Source organism: Heptranchias perlo, chromosome 30 (assembly GCF_035084215.1).
Source record: "Heptranchias perlo isolate sHepPer1 chromosome 30, sHepPer1.hap1, whole genome shotgun sequence".
Lineage (NCBI taxonomy): Eukaryota > Metazoa > Chordata > Chondrichthyes > Hexanchiformes > Hexanchidae > Heptranchias > Heptranchias perlo.
In genome coordinates, this window is record NC_090354.1 from 4062888 (window position 1) to 4084913 (window position 22026).

At 46.7% G+C, this 22026-nt stretch overlaps 1 protein-coding gene across 1 annotated transcript; it reads right to left on the bottom strand.

The window, feature by feature from the left end:
- Positions 1-564: 564 nt before the first annotated feature.
- Positions 565-20935, bottom strand: si:dkey-225f5.4 (uncharacterized). The gene is made up of 10 exons (XM_067969193.1): positions 20863-20935; positions 19136-19226; positions 15522-15642; positions 10291-10454; positions 9352-9402; positions 7093-7241; positions 6102-6297; positions 4290-4417; positions 2670-2844; positions 565-784 (listed from the first exon to the last, which is right to left on the bottom strand). Exons 1-10 carry the CDS (start codon positions 20883-20885, stop codon positions 713-715), a joined length of 1170 nt encoding a protein of 389 aa, XP_067825294.1. The 5' UTR covers positions 20886-20935; the 3' UTR covers positions 565-712.
- Between the last annotated feature and the right edge of the window lie 1091 nt (positions 20936-22026).

The following is a 22026-nucleotide window of genomic DNA, read 5'->3' on the forward strand; positions in this document are numbered from 1 at the left end:
CCAATCAATGTGTTAAGTTTGCTAAAGAGACTGAAAGGAGTTGTCATTTCAGCAACTGGGCTCAAGTTTCATTCAACTAATTTTATTTTTTTTGCCACCAAACAGCTAAACTCAAATGTTTCATTACAAAATAAATTTATTTCCTGTACTGATGTATATGTGTACATGTCCTTTTATGCATTTCAAAAAATAGATTTTAGTTCTACGGGGAAGGTCTTTTCTTATTCTCTGCTTTCTTATGTTCATTAGATTAAGTTTGGCAATTATTGATCTCATCCTTCAAGACGACAAACTCTGGTCTCCTTATTACAACATCTGGCAGCTTCTTAAAGGTAACCTGTTCTCGACCACGACAGCTGCTCATTACCCTCTGTGTAAAATAATTAATGGTACCTGTCTTCAACTTGCAGCCCTAAACCCGTGTCCTTCTGTCCTGTGTTCGGCCATGTCTGTTCTCAGTTCACTTTCTCGATCCTGTTAAGAATCTTGTATGTCTCCAAAAAGTCTCATGTTTTTATAATCTCTCAAACTCTTGGGTACAACAGTTAACAATTCACCACAGACTATAACAAACAAATATTTATTAGAGAGAGAGAGATACACACCAGAGAGTGACACAGTTCACTTATCACCATATTGAAGTGTAGTTCACTGAGTTCAGATACACATATCCAGGACAGATTCAAATAAAATGGGGAGAAAAAAATGCCTTTTATTCTTTCCAACACTCGAGGGTGCTAAGATATTCCAACCAGTCAGAGAGCGAGGGCTTGACTTGCAGAGGCTGAGGAGGAAGCAAAAAAAAACTAAACTCAGTGAAACACAGCAAAAAAAAAATCATTTTATAAAAGTTGCTGACAAATTTTCAGAGTGCTTTTGAAGGATACAACCTCTCTCTTCCCCCCCCCCACCCCCAAGCATCAGCCTCTCCCCCCACCCCTATGCCAACATCTCCCTTGTGCCAGCCTCCCCCACGCCAACCTCTGCGCCAGCCTCTTGCCCCCTCTCCTGCGCCAGCCTCTTCCCCCCCCCCTCTCCTGCGCCAGCCTCTTCCCCCCTTCTCCTGCGCCAGCCTCTTCCCCCACCCCTTCTCCTGTGCCAGCCTCTTCCCCCGCCCTCCTGTGCCAGCCTCTTCCCCCCCCCTCTCCTGCGCCAGCCTCTTCCCCCTTCTCCTGCGCCAGCCTCTTCCCCCCCCCCCTTCTCCTGCGCCAGCCTCTTCCCCCCCCCCTCTCCTGCGCCAGCCTCTTCCCCCCCCCCTTCTCCTGCGCCAGCCTCTTCCCCCCCCCTCTCCTGCGCCAGCCTCTTCCCCCCCCCCCTCCTGCGCCAGCCTCTTGCCCGCCCTCTCCTGCGCCAGCCTCTTCTCCCCCCCCTCTCCTGCGCCAGCCTCTTGCCCGCCCTCTCCTGCGCCAGCCTCTTCCCCGCCCCCCCCTCCTCTCCTGCACCAGCCTCTCCTCCCCCACTTCCTCTGTTTATGGTCCTGTGAATGCTTGCGGCTTTCCAGCACCCAGACTTAGTGGCCATTCTCCATGGGTGAGCCAGGACAGGTAGTGTTAGTGGGCCATTGAATGGAGGGGTGTGTTAAAACCAATCCCACCCTCTGCCCCCATCCACAGTGTTGGACTTTCTACTTTACCCCTCCATCGGATCAGCAGAATCTCGGCTTATTTTCCTTCCTCTAACCCGGAGACAATGACACAGTGTCAGTTTCCCTAATCCCCTCACTGGCTCAGATCAATTAACTCATCAAAGATCATGGGCTGGACTGAAGCTGGGAGCCTCCTGGTCTGTTTTGACTCAGTACAATTCCTTCCAAGGCCTTTACCCACAAAGTCATCAGGACGAGCTTCCCATGTTTCTGTGCCGACCCTTCAGGTTCTCTGCGAGGTCACGATTCGAGCAGGATCACAAGAGTCGCTCGGGTTCGGCTCGAGCGCCGAACACAAGTGGCCCAGAGAGACTGGAACAAGAGTAGCAGAACCTTAGACACAGCCTCTCACTGGTGGAACGCTCTCCGAGAGTGCGTGTGGGGGATTCACTGGAGGGAGGCTGGCAATCGTGGATCTACAGATTACAGAGTGAATCATTAGCTTCACAAGAGATATCCGAGGATGAGGAAGACCACACGGCCTCTCGATTCATCCAGAACCACAGACCCCCAGGAGAGCACGACAACGTGAGGAAATAAGTTCTAAAATGTACTTGGAGCCAGGATTTAGCCTCTGGAAATTGTGTAATCCAGAGCATTTATTAACAAAAAGCAAACACGTTAAAAACATGCTCCAACTTACATACATACAAAATTGACGGGCAGGAAAAGATCAGCTGGTCCATCAAACAGGCCCCACACCATGATGGCCAGAGCATCGTGACTGCTCGCTTACTCCCCTCTCCCTCCTCTTTCCCCTCTCCCTCCCTCCCCTCCCTCCTCTCCCTGTAATCTCCTGGTAGAGGCAAAGAAATATTGAGTCCAAGAATATCAAGTCAGGAGTCCACTTCAGTGTGTTTCTGAGAAGAGGTAGAAGTTGACTTTCTCAACAAAGCAGACGCAGTGCGAGGGGGTGAAGGTGGGTGGGTGGGGGGGGGGGAGTGAAGTTGGGATCAGTTTGGTAAGCAGACCATTGATGTTCACCAAAATTTAAACAGTGCTGAATCAGCTTGCATGTCCTCACCTTAATTACCGTATCAATAGGTCTGTTTTTTTCTTGAATGGAGCTGAGCTTGACCTCACCGTTGCCTGGGTAACCATGCTCGATGTACAATGTGCAAATCACATTCGAGGAACTGCCAGCAATCGACTGCAAAAACGTCAGCTTTCTTTCGTCCTCCAGCCAATCGATGGCGTACCTGGAGACAAACCAGCAAACCCTCAGTAGAAATTGAGCAAATAGAACACGGATACTCCACTGGCTCCAGTGTTAAAATTGGAAGCTTAAAATAAATCCACTCTAGAATGTGTCTGATGGTTTGATGGGGAAAGGCACCATTTGATTTGATGCTGAGCCGCACAGTACAGGAGACCCCAGTTCAATCTCCAGTCTGTCCTGCGTTAGAATCTTGCAGCGCAGATGGAGGCCATTCAGCCCATCGTGCCTGTGCCACCTTTTTGAAAGAGCCATCCCACTCCCCGGCTCTCTCCCCATAGCCCTGCCGATCCCAGCAAAGCAGAAGGGAATGCAATGATTGGCTTCAGGGCCATTGGATGGGAGAGGGCTCATTTAAAAAAAAAAAAGAAAATCCAAACAGGGTTTCTAGTCCTGATCGCTGACGATTGCTGGAAAGTGGACAAGTGTTGACGTTGGCTGAGCGAAGGATCAAGCTCCTCTGGGAAGGCCTCCCTTGCTCATTCATTGTTTAGGTATAAGCAGGAAGAATGGCCACTTGAGCAAGGTTATTGTAGGACAGACACCACTTGAACTCTACCCCAGCAATAGTGTCTTCAAAAGAGGAACACATACACATCTATCTCCCAGCGGCAGCCAACGCGCTATCAGATGGGACAGGTCCCGTCTGACCGAACTCAACTTTTTTTTTTGAGTAAGTGGCATATCAACTGGTCACTAGAAAGCCCCGTGGGATTCCAGAAACCCTTCCAACAAAGTTCCACATGAAAGGCTGTAAAACAAGCTTAAGGCAGTAAGGTATCCTCGTTAAATGTTGGGAGGTTGATATGGAAGTGGTCGAGAGAGGAAGAACATAAGAAACAGGAGCAGGAGTAGGCCATACGGCCCCTCGAGCCTGCTCCACCATTCAATAAGATCATGGCTGATCTTTTACCTCAACTCCACTTTCCTGCCCTATCCCCATATCCCTTGATTCCCTTAGTGTCCAAAAATCTATTTATCTCAGTCTTGAATATACTCAACGACTGGCCATCCACAGCCCTCTGGGGTAGAGAATTCCAAAGATTCACCACCCTCTGAGTGAGGAAATTTTTCCTCATCTCGGTCCTAAATGGCCGACCCCTTATCCTGAGACTATGACCCCTAGTTCTAGACTCCCCAGCCAGGGGAGACAGCCTCTCAGCATCTACCCTGTGAAGCCCCCTAAGAAGCAGTGGATATTAGCCAGGGGATGATGCTGGACTCGGAAGATGGACTGGGTGAACTGCCTGGAAGCAGATTCAAGAGTAACTTTCAAAAAGAAACTGGATAAATATTTGAAAAGGAGAAATTTGCAGAGCCACAAGGAAAGCAGGGAGAGTGGGACTTATTGGATAGCTCGTTCACCAGCAATGCTGCAGGAGATCAACTAAAGATCTATAGATTTTGTGTCACTGAGTGCCCTCTCACCTGTTCTGCAAGTGCTGAATTTCGCCCCAAAGTTCTGCTTGACTAATGTAACGTTTCCAGATTTCAGCTGTAATGTTCGGTAAGTCAACAGACTCCATCCCAGACAGGTTGAGAAAGGCACAATTGGTCTAGGATAAAAGGACATGGAAAGAACAGGATATTGTGATGAGCAGTGACTCCAGAATGTGTCCATTTTAACAATCACATAAAAAGCAGCATCAGTGGATTTGTTCGTGAAGGAAAGTCTTCACTATAATCATTTTTCAAGTCTGTTGCCCCGATGGCTCATGTGATAAAGACAAGGTTTAATTGTACCAGGCAGGTCTGGGATTCAATCAAGCTGCGAAAAGTTAGCTTGTCTGAGCTGCAAGGTTCTCACCGCTGGATTGGAATGGGGAAGGGGGAAATCCATCATGCTTTATATTTCAGACCCCTATCCAATGAGAGAGAGAGAGAGAGAGAGTGAGAGTAAGTGAGTGAGAGAGAGAGAGCGCACATGGGAGGGGAAGAGAAAGAACACGCACGGGGAGGGAGAGAGAGAGAGAGAGAGATAACATGGGGCAGGCTCGCACACCAACAATGGTCACATGGGTGAGGTACTGGAGAGATGCCTCCGATTCTGCCCGGCACAAGTCTTCAGGAAAGAAGGGGAGAAATTTGGAGGAAAGCCCACGGGAATTTCTAGGAACAGGAATAGGATTAGAGCCAGCAAGTTTAAAAAAAAAGCCCCACCAATTTTCCTCCTTTCTCCCAAACTCATTTTTAAACTTGTGTCTCCTGCATTGTGAAACCTTTCAGAGAGTTGCCTGGATCAACTGTTCCCTCCAGTACTTTGAAAACTCCAATTAAGTCTCATCAACTTCTCCTCCTTTTAAAAAAGTAACAATCTTAATTTCCTTAACCTTTTCCGATAAGGTAGATTCATGATATTTGGAATTGTCCTCTGCACCGTCTCATGGGCAACGGCAACATCCTACCTATGACAAGTCGACCAAAACGGCAAGTCAGGGGTTGGAAAGTCACCCAGGGTCTTCTCCTAGGGTTACTGGTTTAACAGTGGCGTTGACAGGGGTCTGGAATGTGCACATGTGGAGACACAAGTGAGGACAGGAACACAAGAACAATGATGGACAGAAAGAGACCCTCTGGTCCATCCGGCCTGTCCCACACATTTGTGTTACCTTGTGCATCACAATCTGTACATTCCCCACCCCACACCATGAGATCTCCTGGGAGAGGTGAAAAACCAGGTAAAAATCCAGGCCAATTAGGAGAAAAAAGTTCCTGTTCAACCCCCTTAGGCAATCGAAACTAGTCCAGGAGACCACACGGGCCTTGATTAATGTTAGATGGTACCTACCTTTTGTATGAGGTGATCTCCTCCCACAGGTCCCGTGTGCTTGAATGGTCTGTCACTATTCAATGCCTGAGCTCATACATGAAAGTTGGTCACTTAGGTGGAACCATACTCCAACACAAGTCAACTGCGTCGGAAGGGCAGAGGAAATAAAATGGCTTTGGGTGGGGGGAGAAACAGGGGGGCGGGGGAGGCAGGAAAATCAAGTTCCCATTCTCAGCCCTGCCCCATAGATGATGGACCGGGAGCGGTGGCTGTGCGAAGGAGACGGAACGGAGATGCAGACCTCATTTGCTCGCCCCCAACCCCCCATTTGCTCTGGGCCAACTCCTACAGAGAAACTTGAGCTTTGCTACGCCGGGGATCTGGGAACAAGTCAACTGCCAAGTGGCGTGCAGAAGGTTAGTTTAACAAAACAGGGAGAAAAACACCGAAGCAAATAATAATCTACTCACCTCAAGCTTTAGTCTCCCGTCCGTTGTCCAAATTACAGTCAGCACAAGAGGAGTGAGCTTGGTCAATGGGAGCAGCGTTCGAGGGTCAAATTGAAGAGTCAGTTGATTTTCACAGAACGAAAGAATTTTCACACCTGACTGGGTTTCCACAGTCTTGTAGAGCTCTAATAGTGTGTGGGGATCACAAGGGTGCATGCTTTAAACAAAAATAAACACAGCAATTAGTTGTCTGAGAAATAGTTACAGCCAGGCGAAAGCAAAGTGGACTGAAGTCAACAATCTCAACTGGATCTAGTGAGTTACAAACTAGTTGAAGTGTTGGTCTCCTTTGTAACCTCCACACCCATGCACTATTACTCCCTCCTCATTGAATCTACATTTACTCACTAAATAGTACTTTTATGGCAGAAATATGGCTGCATATAGTGACACCACTATTCCCAGCCAGAATGGAGATGATTGGGTAATTCCCCCATCAATCATGCCTGGAGACCACGCTGCTGTAAGTGAGTGGGATTGATTTTATGCATATAATTTGCATTATGTAACTATCCTCCGCTCACTACATTTTGCTGGTGAAATAATCCTGCTTTTATCAGGAGACTTTGCTGTAGTTTCGGTCACGAGTTCTGTTTGCTGTAGTTCGTAGAGACTCTGTTTGCTGAGTAAATAGACCGTTTGCTGTAGTGGGCTGTTTAAATCGAGTCTGCTGAGTAAATAGATTATTGGCTGTGAGTCCTGCCGTAAGTCCCGCCCACATCTCCAACTCATTAGCCGTCACAGTGGTGTCAATACGTACTTTGCAGAGATATATCAGTCTCATCTGTGGCTGTAAGGTACAGAAACTACTTCACTGGTGGGATTGTCTACAGAACCCACTGTCACTCGTCGAATGATTTCCATCTCCCACAGACAACCAAGCTGGTATTCTGCATTTGGGCCATAAACCGTTATACCAGTATCGACCGATGTCGTATCTAGCGGTCCTTACCGATTATTGAAGTCATCTTTCTTAGCCGAGAGCTCGACTGTTCGCTGTGCCTGTTGTATTGAGGTGCGGCACTTGGTTATGCACAAAGAACATTCCTCAATGGCCTGTTCAATCAGGCTCTGCTCTTTTGCCAAAGCGAGTTTCCGCTCCTGGACAGAAAATAAAGAGATACAACCAGACTCGGAGAGTTCGGCAGAGAATATACTTAAAGGCAGCAAAGTAACTTTTCCCAACTACAAGATCTTGGGCTCCAGTCGCACTATGGCTCATCACCTTGGTTTGATGACCATCAACAACTCTCAGCTGAACTGACAGAGGGAGAGACAAGGACAAACAGCAAACGGGTTATGCAGCCTAGTGGTTACGGTTAATGAACTCGCAATCCAGAGGTTGAGAGTTCAAATCCCACCATGGCAAGTTGGGAAATTGAATTCAGTAAATCTGGCAATTTCGGGCTGGCACCAGATAAAATAACCATGAAAGCTGCCGGATTGTCATAAAAACCCAACTTGTTCACTAATGCCCTTCAGGGAAGGGAACCCGTCATCCCTACGTGGTCTGGCCTACACGTGACTCCAGTCACATTCTACACGATTGACTCTTAATGCCCGCAGGGCAACTAGAGATGGGCAATAAATGCGGCCCTTGCCAACGTTGCCCACATCCCGAGAACAAATAAAAAAAAGAGATGACCTGAAATGAACCTCTGCTGACAGATTGCAGCAGAAATGACAAAATGTGCAGAAATTCACACATTGGACTAACCTTTAGTCAAGGTTGGAGTCAGATAGTTACCCAGTCTCTTCCATCGCCAACTGTCTGGCTCTAAACCCTCTCTTCACTCCCCCAATTTCACAAGAGGACCCCTTATTCTCTCTTTGTCCTCCCTGCATCTTTACTGTATTGAAACAAAAGCTCACCCCATTACACTATATCTTTACCAGGACCTCAAAACTATGGAACTTCTTAGCTCAATCTGACAATCAACATACTTTTAAAACCCAAGCTTGGTGTAACCTTACCATCACCACTACTACTACCTGACTTACTTCACCATCTCTATAGGAACAGGAGGAGGCCATTCATCCCCATCGAGTTTGTCCCACCATTCAGTGAGATCATGGCTGATCTGTATCCTAACCCCATCCACCCACCTTGGCTCCATATCCCTTAACAGCAAAAATCAATTGATCTCAGATTTAAAATTATTGAGCGAGCATCCACTGCTTTTTGTGGGAGAGAGTTCCATACTTCTACCACCCTTTGCTTGAAGAAGTGTTTCCTAACTTCTCTCCTGAATGGCCTGACTCTGATTTTAAGGTTATGCCCCCTTGCCCTGGACACCCCCACCAGAGGAAAAAGTTTCTCTCTATCTATCCTATCAATTCCTTTCAAAATCCTAAAAGCCTCAATCAAATCATCCCACAATCTTCTACATTCCAGGGAATACAAGCTTAGTTTAAGTAATCTCTCCTCATAATTTAACCCTTGGAGCCCTGGTAACATTCTGGTGAATCTGCGCTGCCCATGTGTTTGACAGTTTAATGTCTTCATTGTGTCAAACTTTTGTTTGCTAACACTCACGTGAAGCCTTGCATTGCACTACAGGCTTCGACCCTTCACCTGGGGATCTCATTAAGGGCACGGGACCAGTGTGACATATCACCTCCCGCAGTAGCCACCGGTGTAGCCCGTTGAGCGAGTTCCCAACTTTGAGCTGATCGGGAGCGCAATCCACGGGCAGTTTGTGAACTCAGTCCCACGAAGAATTGGGTTTAAACTGCTCCACGTTAAACTATCAAACATATGGGCTCCGTCATACCTGGAAAGTTTGACTGAACAGGCTGGGGCTCATTTCTCTAGAAAAGAGAAGGATGAGGGGTGACCTGATAGAGGCCTTTAAAATTATGAAAGGGGTTCGATAGGGTAGAAAATGTTTCCACTTGGGGGGGAAATCCAAAACGAGGGGTCATAAATATAAGATAGTCACTAATAAATTCAATAGGGATTCAGGAGAAACTTCTTAACCTCAGAGAGTGGTTAGAATGTGGAACTCGCTACCACATGGAGTAGTTGAGGGGAATAGTACAGATGCATTTAAGGGGAAACATGAGGGAGAAAGGAATAGAAGGATATGCTGACAGGAGGAGATGAAGTAGGGAGGGAGGAGGCTCGTGTGGAGCACAAACATTGGCACAGACCAGTTGGGCCGAATGGCCTGTTTCTGTGCTGTAAATTCTATGATAGCCGTGAACTTACCTGCTTAAGTTGTAACTTCTTCAGGTGAAGAGCTTCTTCCAACTGTTGTTTCTGTTTTAGGGAAGATGAAGAAAATGAATTAGCAATGTCAGCCTACCCACTCAACACGCACAGTGGACAGCAGACTCGGTGCTAGGCAGTACCTCAAGCAACGAGGCAGTACCTCAAGCAATGTTCAGTTATATCTCAGGGCCCCAGCATAGAAACGATCATTTGTGAACTTCTGATCAACAGCCACAATCCTGAACGCTGTCTTGCTCTAGTGTTCACACTTAGGAATTCACCCGTACACTGCGTGGGTGAGTAGCACTGGGGAGGGTCTGATTTCAGGCATGCCACATAAGGAATGGCCAAGTGATGGTCAGACCTTCCCACAGGAAGAGAAGAAAATACTTTCTGACAAACAGCTTCCATGATATCATCACTTGCAAGAAAGACAGACAGACTTGCATTTATACAGCGCTTTTCATGACCTCAGGGCGTTCCAAAGCACTTTATAGCCAATGAAGTACTTTCTGAAGTGTAGTCACTGTTGTATTGTTGGAAACGCAGCAGCCAATTTGCACACAGCAAGATCCCACAAAGAGCAATGACCAGGTCATCTGTATTTTCAGTGATGTTGGTTAAGGGATAAATATTGACCGGGACACCTAGGAGAGCTCCCCTGTTATTTTTCGGAAGAGTACCCTGGGATCCTTTACGTCCACCTGAGGGGGGCAGACGGGGCCCTCGGTTTAACGTCTCATCCGAAAGACGGCATCTCCGACAGTGCAGCACTCCCTCAGTACTGAACTGGGAGCGTCAGCCTGGATTTTGTGCTCAAGTCTCTGGAGCGGGGACTGGAACCACGACCTTCTGACTCACACGAGAATGCTGCCCACTGAGCCACGGCTGGCACCTGAAACAAAACGAGCTCCTGTACAATCAACCTCCGATTACCTTTGCTTCATATAACTGCATAGCCTCCCTTAGAGCCTGCTGCTTTGTCTCCAGAGCTTGGAATTTCTGCAGGATTGTGGAGATGTTGTGCAGCTCTTCATCTTGTAATCGAAACTCTGCTTTCAGGTTCTTCCACTTTTGCCTCGTTTCATTTAGTTTTGTCTCTATTTAAAGAAATGAACTTGCATTGTAAATATCTCAGCTTCCACTTTCCCCCCCAACACCACACCCGTCAAATCCACCAAAATCCATTCACGTGTGAAAAGGTTTAGCTAACCTCCATACTCGTCCTCTCAAATTCACTATCATCCAACAACAACTAGCATTTATAAAGCAGCAGTTTCTCTATTGCCCCCCCACAATTCATCGTCTCCTCCACAGGATCCATCACCTGCTCCTTTGACCCGCCTTTAACATAGTAAAACATCGATGGAGCGTTAGTGGACAAAATTTAACACCAAGCCACGAAAGGAGATATTAGGACAGGTGACCAAAAGCTTGGTCAAAGAGGTAGGTTTTAAGGAGCGTCTTAAAAGGAGGAGAGAGAGGTAAGAGGTTTGGGGAGGGAATTCCTGAGCTAAGGGCCTAGGTAGCTGAAGGCACGGCCGCCAATGGTGGAGCGATTAAAATCGGGGATGCGCAAGAGGCCAGAATTGGAGGAGCGCAGAGATCTCGGAGGGTTGTAGGGCTGGAGGAGGTGACAGAGACAAGGAGAGGCGAGGCCACGGAGGGATTTGAAAACAAGGATGAGAATTTTAAAATCGAGGCATTGCCAGACCAGGAGTCAATGTAGGTCAGCGAGCACAGGGGTGATGGGTGAACGGGACTTGGTGCGAGTTAGGTAATATCACAGACAAGGCCATCTCTGATCACTTCCTTGTCTCCCTCACCATCCACATCTGTTTGTCCGACCCCATCCTCTTTAAATCACCCGCCACCCAAGAAAAAAATACTCTCCACTCCCTCACCAGCACTGTGACTCCAAACTACCCCTCCACAAACCTTCCAACAGCCTCACTGTCCCCATCAACTTGTTTCACAGCTCCTTTGTTTCCATTTTCAATGCCCTTGTCCCCACCAAATCCCTCCAGGTCACACCCCTGCTGCTTGCCCAGGTACGGCCCACTCCTCTGAGGGCTGCAGGCCTGTGCGCACCTGGCGCATGATAGACCAACTGGCCCACCGCCAGATCGGGCTTTAGCATCTCAAGCTATAATGTCCCTCCTATCTTCATGGCCAAGCTCCAGGACCATCATGCAGGATAAACCCGAATTCCGTTACTCTCCCACAAACTGCCTCCTCCTACCTTCCATCTCTGTTCCCTCCGCCATCGCCTCCAGCACTCGGTGCAAGAAATTCATGGATTTCTTTGCCTCCAAAATTGAGGCTACCCGTATGGCTCTCCTCATCTCCCCCGTTCCTCCAACGTCTCCCTGTCCTAACCACCCCGACACCTCCCTACTCAGTCTGACCCCCACAACACTCCACAGATTCTCTACTGCCCACCCCCCCCATCCGCCCCCCACACCATAATTTCCACCATGGGATCCATCACATGCTCCTTTGATCCCTTCTGTACACAGCTACTTTTCCCACCGTTCAGGGCTCACTGACATCATTAACTGCTCCCTTTTGGAACATAGGAACAAGTGGAGGCCATTCAGCCCCTCGAGTCTGTTCCGCCATTCAACTGGATCATGGCTTAACTCCATTTACCCGCCTTGGTTCTGTAACCCTTAATACCCTTACCTAAAAAAAAAATCTATCAATCTCAGTTTTGAAATGTTCAATTGACCCCCAGTCTCGACAACTTTTTGGGGGGGGGAAGAGTTCCAGATTTCCACTACACTTTGTGTGAAGAAGTGCTTCCTGACATCACCAATGAATGGCCTAGTTCTTATTTTAAGGTTCTGCCCCCTTGTTCTGGACTCCCCCCATCAGAGAAATAGTTTCTCTCTATCTACCCTTTCAACTCCTTTAATCATTGGACGTCTAAGACTTGGCTCAGTGGTAGTACACTTGCCTCTGAGTCAGAAGGTCATGAGTTCTAGTCCCACGCCAGATACTTCAGAGTAGTACTGAGGGAGTGCTGCACTCTCAGAGGTGCCCTCTTTCAGATGAGACATTGAACTGAGGCCCCGTCTGCCCTATCAGGTAGACAGATGTAAAAGATCCCATTGCACTATTCGATAAAGAGCAGGGGAGTTCTCCCCGGTGCCCTGGCCAATATTTATATCTCAACCAACATCACAAACAGATTATCTGGTCATCATCTCATTGCTGTATGTGGGATTTTGCTGTGCGCAAATTTGTTGGTCAATAAAAGGTGCGGTGAGAGTGGACCTGAGCAGTGAAATCAAAGAAAAAACAAAAGGTGAGGTGTTAGAGGAACACCGAGGGTGAGTCAGTGTAAGTATTTAGTGCGGTGGTTAGTGTCTTTAGTGGTTAGTCTGTTGGTTAAAAAGCCTTAAAACTAAACAGTTAAAAAGAGGGGAAACTAGTTTAAAGTAGATAAATTAATTCTTTTAAAAAAAAACTAAAAATAAACCAAGTCAATTAATTACATAAAAACTTTGATTAACTAAATATATAAAACAAGGTTAGATAGGGATGGCAGGGCAGGTGGTGTGCCGTGACTGCAGCATGTGGGAGTCCGTGGAGACCAGAGAGATCCCGAGAACCACATCTGCATTAAGCGTCTGCAGCTCGAGGAACTTCGGCTCAGAGTTGTTGAGCTGGAGTCCGAGCTGCAGACATTGTGATGCGTCAGGAAAGGGGGAAGAGTTATCAGGACACTTTGATCCAGGAGGCAGTCACACCCCTTAGGTTAAGTAGTAGTTTAGATTTGGTCAGTGGTCAGGGACAGGAGGGTATGGGGACCCAGGATCCAGTAATGGAGGAGCCTCAGCCTCTGACCTTATCCAACAGGTAGGAGGGTACTTGCTACCTGTGTGGATGAAAACAAAGACTGCGGGGAGGATGGGCAGTTTGACCACGGCACCGTGGTACAGGAGGCCATTCAAGTGGGGTGGGTAAAAAGGAATGTGGTAGTGGTAGGGGATAGTATAGTCAGGGGGATAGATACTGTTCTCTGCAGCCGCGACCGGGAGTCCCGAAGGCTGTATTGCCTGCCCGGTACCAGGGTTAAGGATATCTCATCGCAACTAGAAAAGAACGGAGCATGAGGGGTCATGGTCCACGTAGGGATCAACGACATAGGTAGAACTAGGAATGAGGCCCGGCCGAGGGAGTTTGAGGAGCTAGGGTCCAAATTAATAAGCAGAACCTCAAAAAGGTAATAATCTCTGGATTACTGCCTGAGCGCAAATTTTCTTAGGGTCAAACAGATCAGAGTATTAAATGCGTGGCTCAAAGAGTGGTGTGGGAGACAGGGGTTTCAATTCATGGGGCACTGGCACCAGTACTGGGAAAAGAGGGAGCTGTTCCGTTGGGACGTGCTCCACTTAAACCGGGCCGGGACCAGTGTCCTGGCGAATCGAATAACCAGGGCGGTAGATAGGGATTTAAAGTAAAAAAAGTGTCGGGGTTGGGGGCGAGGCTTCAGGAAAGGGTAAATTTATAAATCGAAGAGAACAGTCAACGTCAGGAAGGGACAGTATTTAACGGTAATAGTGCATCAGTGTACAAGGTCAAATTAGGGAAAAGTGGTAAAAAGTTAAAATTAAAGGGGCTTTATTTGAATGCACAAAGCATTCGGAACAAGATAGATGAATTAATGGCACAAATAGAGATAAATGGGTTTGATCTAGTAGCCATTACTGAGTTGTGGTTGCCAGGTGACCAAAGGTGGGAACTAAATATTCCAGGGTACTTTACTTTTCGAAAAGACAGATAAAATGGAAAAGGAAGGTGGGGGGGGGGGGATAGCCCTGATAATAAAGGATGACATAAAGACAGTAGTGAGAAAGGATCTTGGCTCGAAAGATCAGGAAGTAGAATCAGTATGGGTGGAGATAAGAAATAACAAGGGGCAGAAAACACTGGTAGGAGTAGTTTATAGGCCCCCTAACAGTAGTTACACTGTTGGACAGAGTATTAATCAAGAAATAAGAGGAGCTTGTAACAAAGGTAATGCATTAATCGTGGGGGACTTCAATCTTCGTATAGACTAGGCAAATCAAATTGGCAAAAGTAGTTTGGAGGATGAGTTTATGGAATGCATTCGAGACAGTTTCCTAGAACTATACGTTGTGGAACCAACCGGGGAACAGGCTATTTTAGATCTTGTCTTGCGTAGTGAGACAGGGTTAATTAGTAATCTCATAGTAAGGGATCCTCTGGGAAAGAATGATCATAATATGATGAATTTCACATCGAGTTCGAGAGTGACGTACTTAAGTCCGAAACTAGAGTCTTAAACTTAAACAAAGCCAATTACGTAGGTATGAGGGGCGAGTTGGCTAAGGTTGTTTGGGAAATTAGACTAAAAGGTATGACAGTAGATAAGCAATGGCAAACATTTAAAGAAATATTTCATGATTCTCAATGAATATACATTCCATTGAGGAATAAAAACTCCATTGGAAAAGTGATCCATCCATGGCTAACTAAAGAAGTTAAGTTTAGTATTAGATTAAAAGAAGAGGCTTATAATGTTTCCAATCTGTTACAGATTGTAAGAGCTTCTACAAGGATGTAAAAAGGAAAAGAGTAGCGAAAGTAAACGTTGGTTCCTTAGAGGCTGAGACAGGAGAAATTATAATGGGGAATAAGGAAATGGCGGAGACGTTAAACAAATATTTTGCATCTGTCTTCACAGTAGAGGTTGCAAAAAACATACCAGAAATAGTGGGGAACCAAGGGTCTATCAAGAGTGAGGAAGTGAAAGTAATTATTAGTAAAGAAAAGGTACTGGAGAAAGTAATGGGACTAAAAGCCGACAAATCCCCTGGACCTGATGGGCTACATACTAGGGTTTTTAAGAGGTCGAAGATCAGCCATGATCTTATTGAATGGTGGAGCAGGCTCGAGGGGCCAGATGGCCTTCTCCTGCTCCTATTTCTTATGTCCTTAAACACTAAGCTTTATTGCCTGTGAGTCCACGCCAATATCACACACAACTTGTACCGTTTGTTCTCAAGCAATGACCTTTCAGATGAAAGGGACCCCAAAAGCCTCCATTAGGAGACCATTACAGGCACGTTTCACTTTAAAGCCTTTTGCTGCCCCCCCAACCCCCACCCCTTGCTCATGATTGACCACCAACTCACGGATGTTCTGCTGCTGGATGTTTTCTTTAATTCCTTTGGCATCGCTGTTTTTCACCACTTCTAGGAACAAAGCACAGGTCTTCAGCTGCCGAAACATCATCTTCTGGTTCCTCCGAAAACCCTGAAAGAGTAAGGCATTGTACCTGCATTGTAAATACAGCGTCCACCAAATCTACACAGTGTAGTACTGAACTAATAACCCCAAAGAAAAGACAGACTTGCATCTAATAATGTACCTTCTGGCATCTTCTGGAAACGTTTTAAAATGGTTCAAATACAATGAACCACTTTGCAGTGCGGTGTGGGAGGGTGACTGTCTCGGTGGATAAATGCTGCAGCCATTTTGTACACAGCAAGGTCTCAAAAGCTGCAACAGGCTGACGGGTCAGTTAATGGATTTTTGTTGGGTGTTGGTTAGGGAGGAATGTTGGCCTGGACTCTGGGAAAACTCACTGCTCGTCTTCAAATCATAGTATCATACAGCACAGAGGGAGGCCATTCGTCTCATCGTGTCTGTGCCGGCTCTTTGAAAGACTTGTCCAATTAGCCCCACTCCCCTGCACTTTGCTCATAGCCTGGCAAATTTCTCCTTTTCATGTATTTATCCAATTCCCTTTTGAAAGTTACTATTGAATCTGCTTCCACCGTGACAACTCACTGCATAAAAAAAAATTCTAATTTCCCCCCTGGTTTTTTTGCCAATTACCTTAAATCTGTGTCCGCTGGTTACCAACCCTCCTGCCAGTGGAAAAATTCACCCTATCTATTCTATCAAAACCCCTCAAATAATGCCATGGGATCTTCAACTTCTACCCAAATCATCAGAACAGGCAGACAGGACCTTGGCTTAACGTCTCATCTGAAGAACGGTATCTCTGACGATGCAGCACTACCCTGGACTAGTCAATCTAGGAATATGTGGTCAAGTTCTGGAGTGGGAGCCTAAACCTACAACCTCCTGATTCGGAGGTAAGCGTGCGACCAAGTAAGCAAAACTGACAAAGTAATCTTACAATTTGTACAGGGATCGTAAGAGGGTCACGTTTTCCAATATGAGACTGCCACCCGAGAAAACCTTTATCCCCCAACTAAACACGCCTGCTTCTTTCCACTCTCCTCTTCTGCTGGAATAGAGTTCGACTGACACGGGCAGCCCTGCAGTACCAGTGGATTGGTATCTTCTCTATGTTGGCTGACTATTTAACAATTGGGGGTGGGTGGCAGGAACATTAGACCCGAGCCTGGTCATGTTCTCATCCAACATCCACATAAGCTGGAGTATTGCGTCCAATTCTGGGCACCACACTTTAGGAAGGATGTCAAGGTCTTGGAGAGGGTGCAGAGGAGATTTACTGGAGTGGTACCAGAGGTGAGGGACTTCATGCTAATGGAGAGACTGGAGAAACTGGGGTTGTTATTTGAGATTTGATAAAGGTGTTCAAAATTATGAAAGGTTTTGATAGAGTAGATGGGGAGGAACTGTTTCCAGTGGCAGAAGAGTCGGTAACCAGAGGACACAGAATTAAGGTAATTGGCAAAAGATCCAGAGGGGAGATGAGGAGAAATTCTTTTAAGCAGTGAGTTGTAATGATCTGGAATGCGCTGCCTGAAAGGGCGGTGGAAGCAGATTCAATAATAACTTTCAAAAGGTAATTGGATAAATACTTGAAGGGGAAAAATTTGCAGGGCTGTGGGGAAAGAGCAGGGGGAGTGGGACTAATTGGATAGCTCTTTCAAAGAGACGGCACAGACACGATGGGCCGAATGGCCTCCTTCTGTGCTGTATCATTCTATGATTCTAAGTGCTCTTTCCAGCTGGGATCACTGGATCAGGAGCAGCAATCGCAGCTCATTTTTGCCCCCCCCCCACCCCAGCCCAGAGAGGCTGAGGCTAGTTATACCACCTGAACTGCTGTCCCAGCAGAACGGTGACCGAGCTGGGATCCTCCTGCTCCGTAAGGTTCAGTCCCGCGCGACTCACGCATTTCTCGTCAGCTGGGTGCGTGACCCATTTTGTAGAATCTCCAAACCACACAGAGTGTTTCTGTTTGCATAATATGGTGCTCTCACTCTCTCCCCGTGGAGAGGCACCCCATTTACCCAAATCCCGAGCACTCAGGCACAGGTTGGTAAAAGCCCTGGGCTTAACGGTCCCCAAGTGCGAGCAGGGGCAATGTTGAAGTTCAACCAGCTGAAAGCCTGCGGCCTATGAAAGAGCACTGGCAATGTCTGTGGTACTTGGCCAGCTAGCACCACCCCATCATTTAGGGCAGTTGCTTGCAGGGCTACCTGGAGCCGGGTGGGAAGAGTCTCAGCTCCCAGAGCCAACTCTAGACCTCCCAATCCCAACGAATCAGGCCGACTGGTCATCCTTCAACAAATGGGCTGGACCTGTCAGGGTCATGTTGGATTACTGAGAATGCCACAAAAGCCTTTACTAAACGAGCAGCCGGGAAGCTGTCGAGAAGTTAATGTTTTGTTCAGGGAGTCTGTCTGGAGGATGTACACCTTTGCACTGCTTTGCGCTAACCTGGTCTTAGCATTAAATCAGAACTACCCACAAAAATCAATCCCAATTACCTCATGATGCTTGACAGCTATCCCAGGACTTCTGACTAATTGAATCTTTACAGTACAAGATTCTCTGTAGCCAGTCCACAGCATTTACGTTTGTTTTTCCATTGAGTTTATACTCTCACAGGGACATTTTTTGTATTTCCCACACCAGCCACCCTGTGACCTCAAAGTCAGATGTCCAGTGGTAAACGATGGGCAGTTTTGTGCTGTCGGCTCACGCCCATTAGAAACTGAAGCCAGACTGGACAAACTCACTTCACGTAGAACCGCAAAAGTCCACAGGCAGGAGGTGTGAGCCCCAGTCAGGGCTGGATTTGAACCAGGTGAAAAGGCAGTGTCTAAATCCATAGTGCTACCAGGTTCCCAGGTTTATCCCCTCTCTCTCTTTTACCCCATTTCCCCGTCACATTCTTAGAATCACTTTCAACATTTTATTTTGCTGCTTATTTTCTTCCCCAGCACATCAAACTATGGAATTCAGTTTTCTCCACCTCCTAGGTCAGTAGAAATTGCTGACTAGCCACAGGTATGGCTACAGCGACACAGTTTTAGCCACAGGGACTAATTTTAGTAGAAAATGCTTTATACACGATACAGATAAATAGACTTCATGTGTGTATTTACTTAACAAACATCTACCACCATCCAGTAACCAGGGAAGTAAGACATTCACATCGATCAATAAACACTCACACTCTACTTTTCATCTTATCATTTTACCAAACAAACGCCCAAAAAGGCTAAAGTTCACATGCATACACCGTGCAAATATAAGTATCAAGATCACATGCCCAACTGTGTCTATTATTCATTTTTATTTAATCAGAAATGCAATTAGCCACATCTGGATTCCCAATTATCCACATCTGGACAACAATGTCCCAGGATCAACAGGTTCTTAAAACTGAAGCATGACCATTTCAGACCACCCCTACTTGATTTATCACGTTTTATCTCCTACTCTCTTCAACCTTACCCTTGGCTTAGGTTTTTGCAGAAATGTAAGTAAAAGTGTGGAATTAACTTGTAGTACTCACAACCGCATGCTGAACAACAGCGGGACCGTCCTCCGCCACACACTCATTCTCTTCAGGGATTTTTCTTGCAGCCTCTGCTTCCTTCAGAAGCCTGAATTTTTTAAAAAGAAAGGAATCAAAGTTTTCCCCACAGCAGCTGGCCAAAGACGATACAACTCCAGAAACACACACAACTGTACTATATATGTTTTTGAGAGTCCTCCTTTTGAAGGCGTTTCTTGCTATTCCCAGCCAAGAGGACAGGCAGGTGACCTGTTACCAGACATTTACTAACGATGCTCTCAAACCAGTTGTTAGGACATGCACAATGGTCAGCAGTGATTCCCTTAGGGTACAACTCTGCCACTCTGTGCTCTCCCACATGTAACTTTCATTTCAGTTTGCTTACAAAAACCTTATTTTAAAAGTCTCAGAAACTTCAATTATTTTTCTGAATACTTTGATCTCCTTCCCATTACTTTTCTCTAGAATTTCCATCTGCCTAGGCCCTAAGCTCTGGAATTCACCCCCTACACACCTCTTTCCTGCTTTTAAGACACTCCTTAAAACCTACCTCTTTGACCAAGCTTTTGGTCACCTGTCCTAATATCGCTATGTGGCTCAGTGTCAAATTTTAGTGTGATTACACTCCTGTGAAGCTCCTTGGAATGTTTTACTACATTAAAGGCGATATATCGAGTGAAAGTTGTGCTGAGGGATCCTACCCAAGTGGCCAATTTTCCATTTGTGAGTTTAGGCAATGATTATAAAGCAGGTTGTTCACAGGAGTGGGCAACCTGGCTGATTTTTCCTTTCTGTACCCCAGAGACAAGTCAATTGTAATTCTCCCTCAGTTAACTCAGTGCAGGTCAGGGACTGAACGTGGGCACTTCCTGGTCTGTATGGCAACATGTACAGCTCTGCCAGTCTGTGCTTCACCACATGTAACACTCACTTCAGTTTGCTTATCCAAAGCATGGAATGAATATTTATTTTTAAAAGTTACCAGGGAATAGATCAATTAGTTCTTTTTTTAAAAACTGCTTTCATTTCAATTCACAAGGTGACATATAACACCAGGAGACAGCATTGAAGCCACTGGGAGATAGACTTCAAGTGTCCCTTTACATTTCCACACCGTTCACCTAAGGAAGGAGGAAGCCTCCGAAAGCTTGTGGAATTTAAAATAAATTTGTTGGACTATAACTTGGTGTTGTAAAATTGTTTACAATTGTCAACCCCAGTCCATCACCGGCATCTCCACATCATGGCCTTTAATCTAAAGCAGCAGACTTTTCTTTTAAACAGGATTGGAAACAAGAGGAGTGCCGGCTCCTGAACCAACAGCTCAGCAACCGTCAACTACAGCAGGTCGGGGAGACTGGAGGTGGGGGGAGGAATCCTTCTCGGGCCGCCAGGATTGAGAGAGTGGGCGAGGGATCCGTGCGGCGGCTCTGAACCACAATAAGGTACCGGGCCGGGGCCGATACATCGGGGGCGCAATTTGTTACAATTTGGATACAATGAGCGGGGAATGTATCGGAGCGGGAGGCGGCCGCTCGCTACATTCACCGGCGGCGAACAGCTGGAACCCCCTCTGCCCGTTCCCCCTCGGACTGGGTGCTGAAGAGTCCTCACCCCCTCCCCTCACTCACCCCCTCCCCTCCCCTCCCCTCACTCACCCCCTCCCCTCCCCTCACTCACCCCCTCCTCTCCCCTCACTCACCCCCTCCTCTCCCCTCACTCACCCCCTCACGCTCGCCGCCCACATTTCAGCAACAACCCGCACAGGCAATTCAAATTTTCAGCTTCAACAAACGCCTTCACCTATTGGCTAATATCTCGCCAACATCACCATGGCGTCATGTTAAAGGGGATGGCTGGCGGGGCTCTTAAAGGTGCCGGGAGCAGTCGAGAGTTGCTGTAACAACCGGTCTCGGTCGGGGGAGGAAAAACTCATGTGTGAATATTCCTGTATCTCCAATCTTGCTGACCAGTTGCAACCCACAATTATTTAATTTGAATGAAATAATTTAAAGTTTAGGGGGCTTGGTAGAGACTGGATAATTCCTTTATTAAAATGCATGGAGCGAGATAAAAAATTCTCACACCTGCTCGAATCTGTTAATTTTAATTGCGCAAACCTAACTTCTGCAAAAATAAAATCACCCACTATCCCCTAGGATGACAAGGAAATGACAACATTTCAAAAGTAGTTCATTGGCTGTAAAGCGCGTTGGCATTGCCCGAGGTTGTATAAACGCAAGTTATTTCTTAAGAGCTGGGTATCCTCATCATACATGTGGAAGCTAACCCCATGTCTTCCAATCGTTAGCGCCCAAGGGACAGTATGATAAGGAAGAGGAAAACTCAGGAGGTAATGGTGAGGGGGCAGGAAGAGAAGTCGTTGGAGGAGATTCTCTGGCTACAACTGGACAGTTAAGTGTGGAACCAAGCAAGGGCAGTCCCACTCAGCTGGATAACAAAGAGGCGTTGGAGGAGGATGGTGCAGTCAACCGTGTCAAAGGCCGCAGACAGTTCAGGGAGCGATAGCGCACCACAGAGGGTGTCTTCTGTGACTTTGGTTCCAGCCATTTCAATACTGTGTCGGGCAGAAACCTGATTGGAGAGATTCAAACATGAAAGATGGGCATGGACTTTGGAGGCAACAACACGCTCAAGAACTTGAGAGGAAAGAGAGGTTGGATAGGGTGGTAGTTTTCAGGAACAGGGACTCAATAAAATTTACTGTTGCTTTACTTATGTTAATTAAGTTATGAAGAAAGTAATGAATCCCCAGGACCAGATGGTTTCCATCCCAGGGTTTTAAAGGAAGTAGGTGAGCACATTGAAAGATTATAGTTAGGGCATCTGCAAAGTTCTCTAGATTCAGGAACTGTCCCTCTAGATTG

Excerpts from the sequence above, each read along its gene's own strand:
- si:dkey-225f5.4 (XM_067969193.1), bottom strand. The coding sequence starts at position 20,885 with ATGTGGGCGGCGAGCGTGAGGGG. Across the intron at positions 19,227-20,862 it reads TGGGCGGCGAGCGTGAGGGG|GCTTCTGAAGGAAGCAGAGG; the intron begins GTGAGTGAGGGG and ends TAAAAAATTCAG. Across the intron at positions 10,455-15,521 it reads CATCCAGCAGCAGAACATCC|AGACAAAACTAAATGAAACG; the intron begins GTGAGTTGGTGG and ends TTCTTTAAATAG.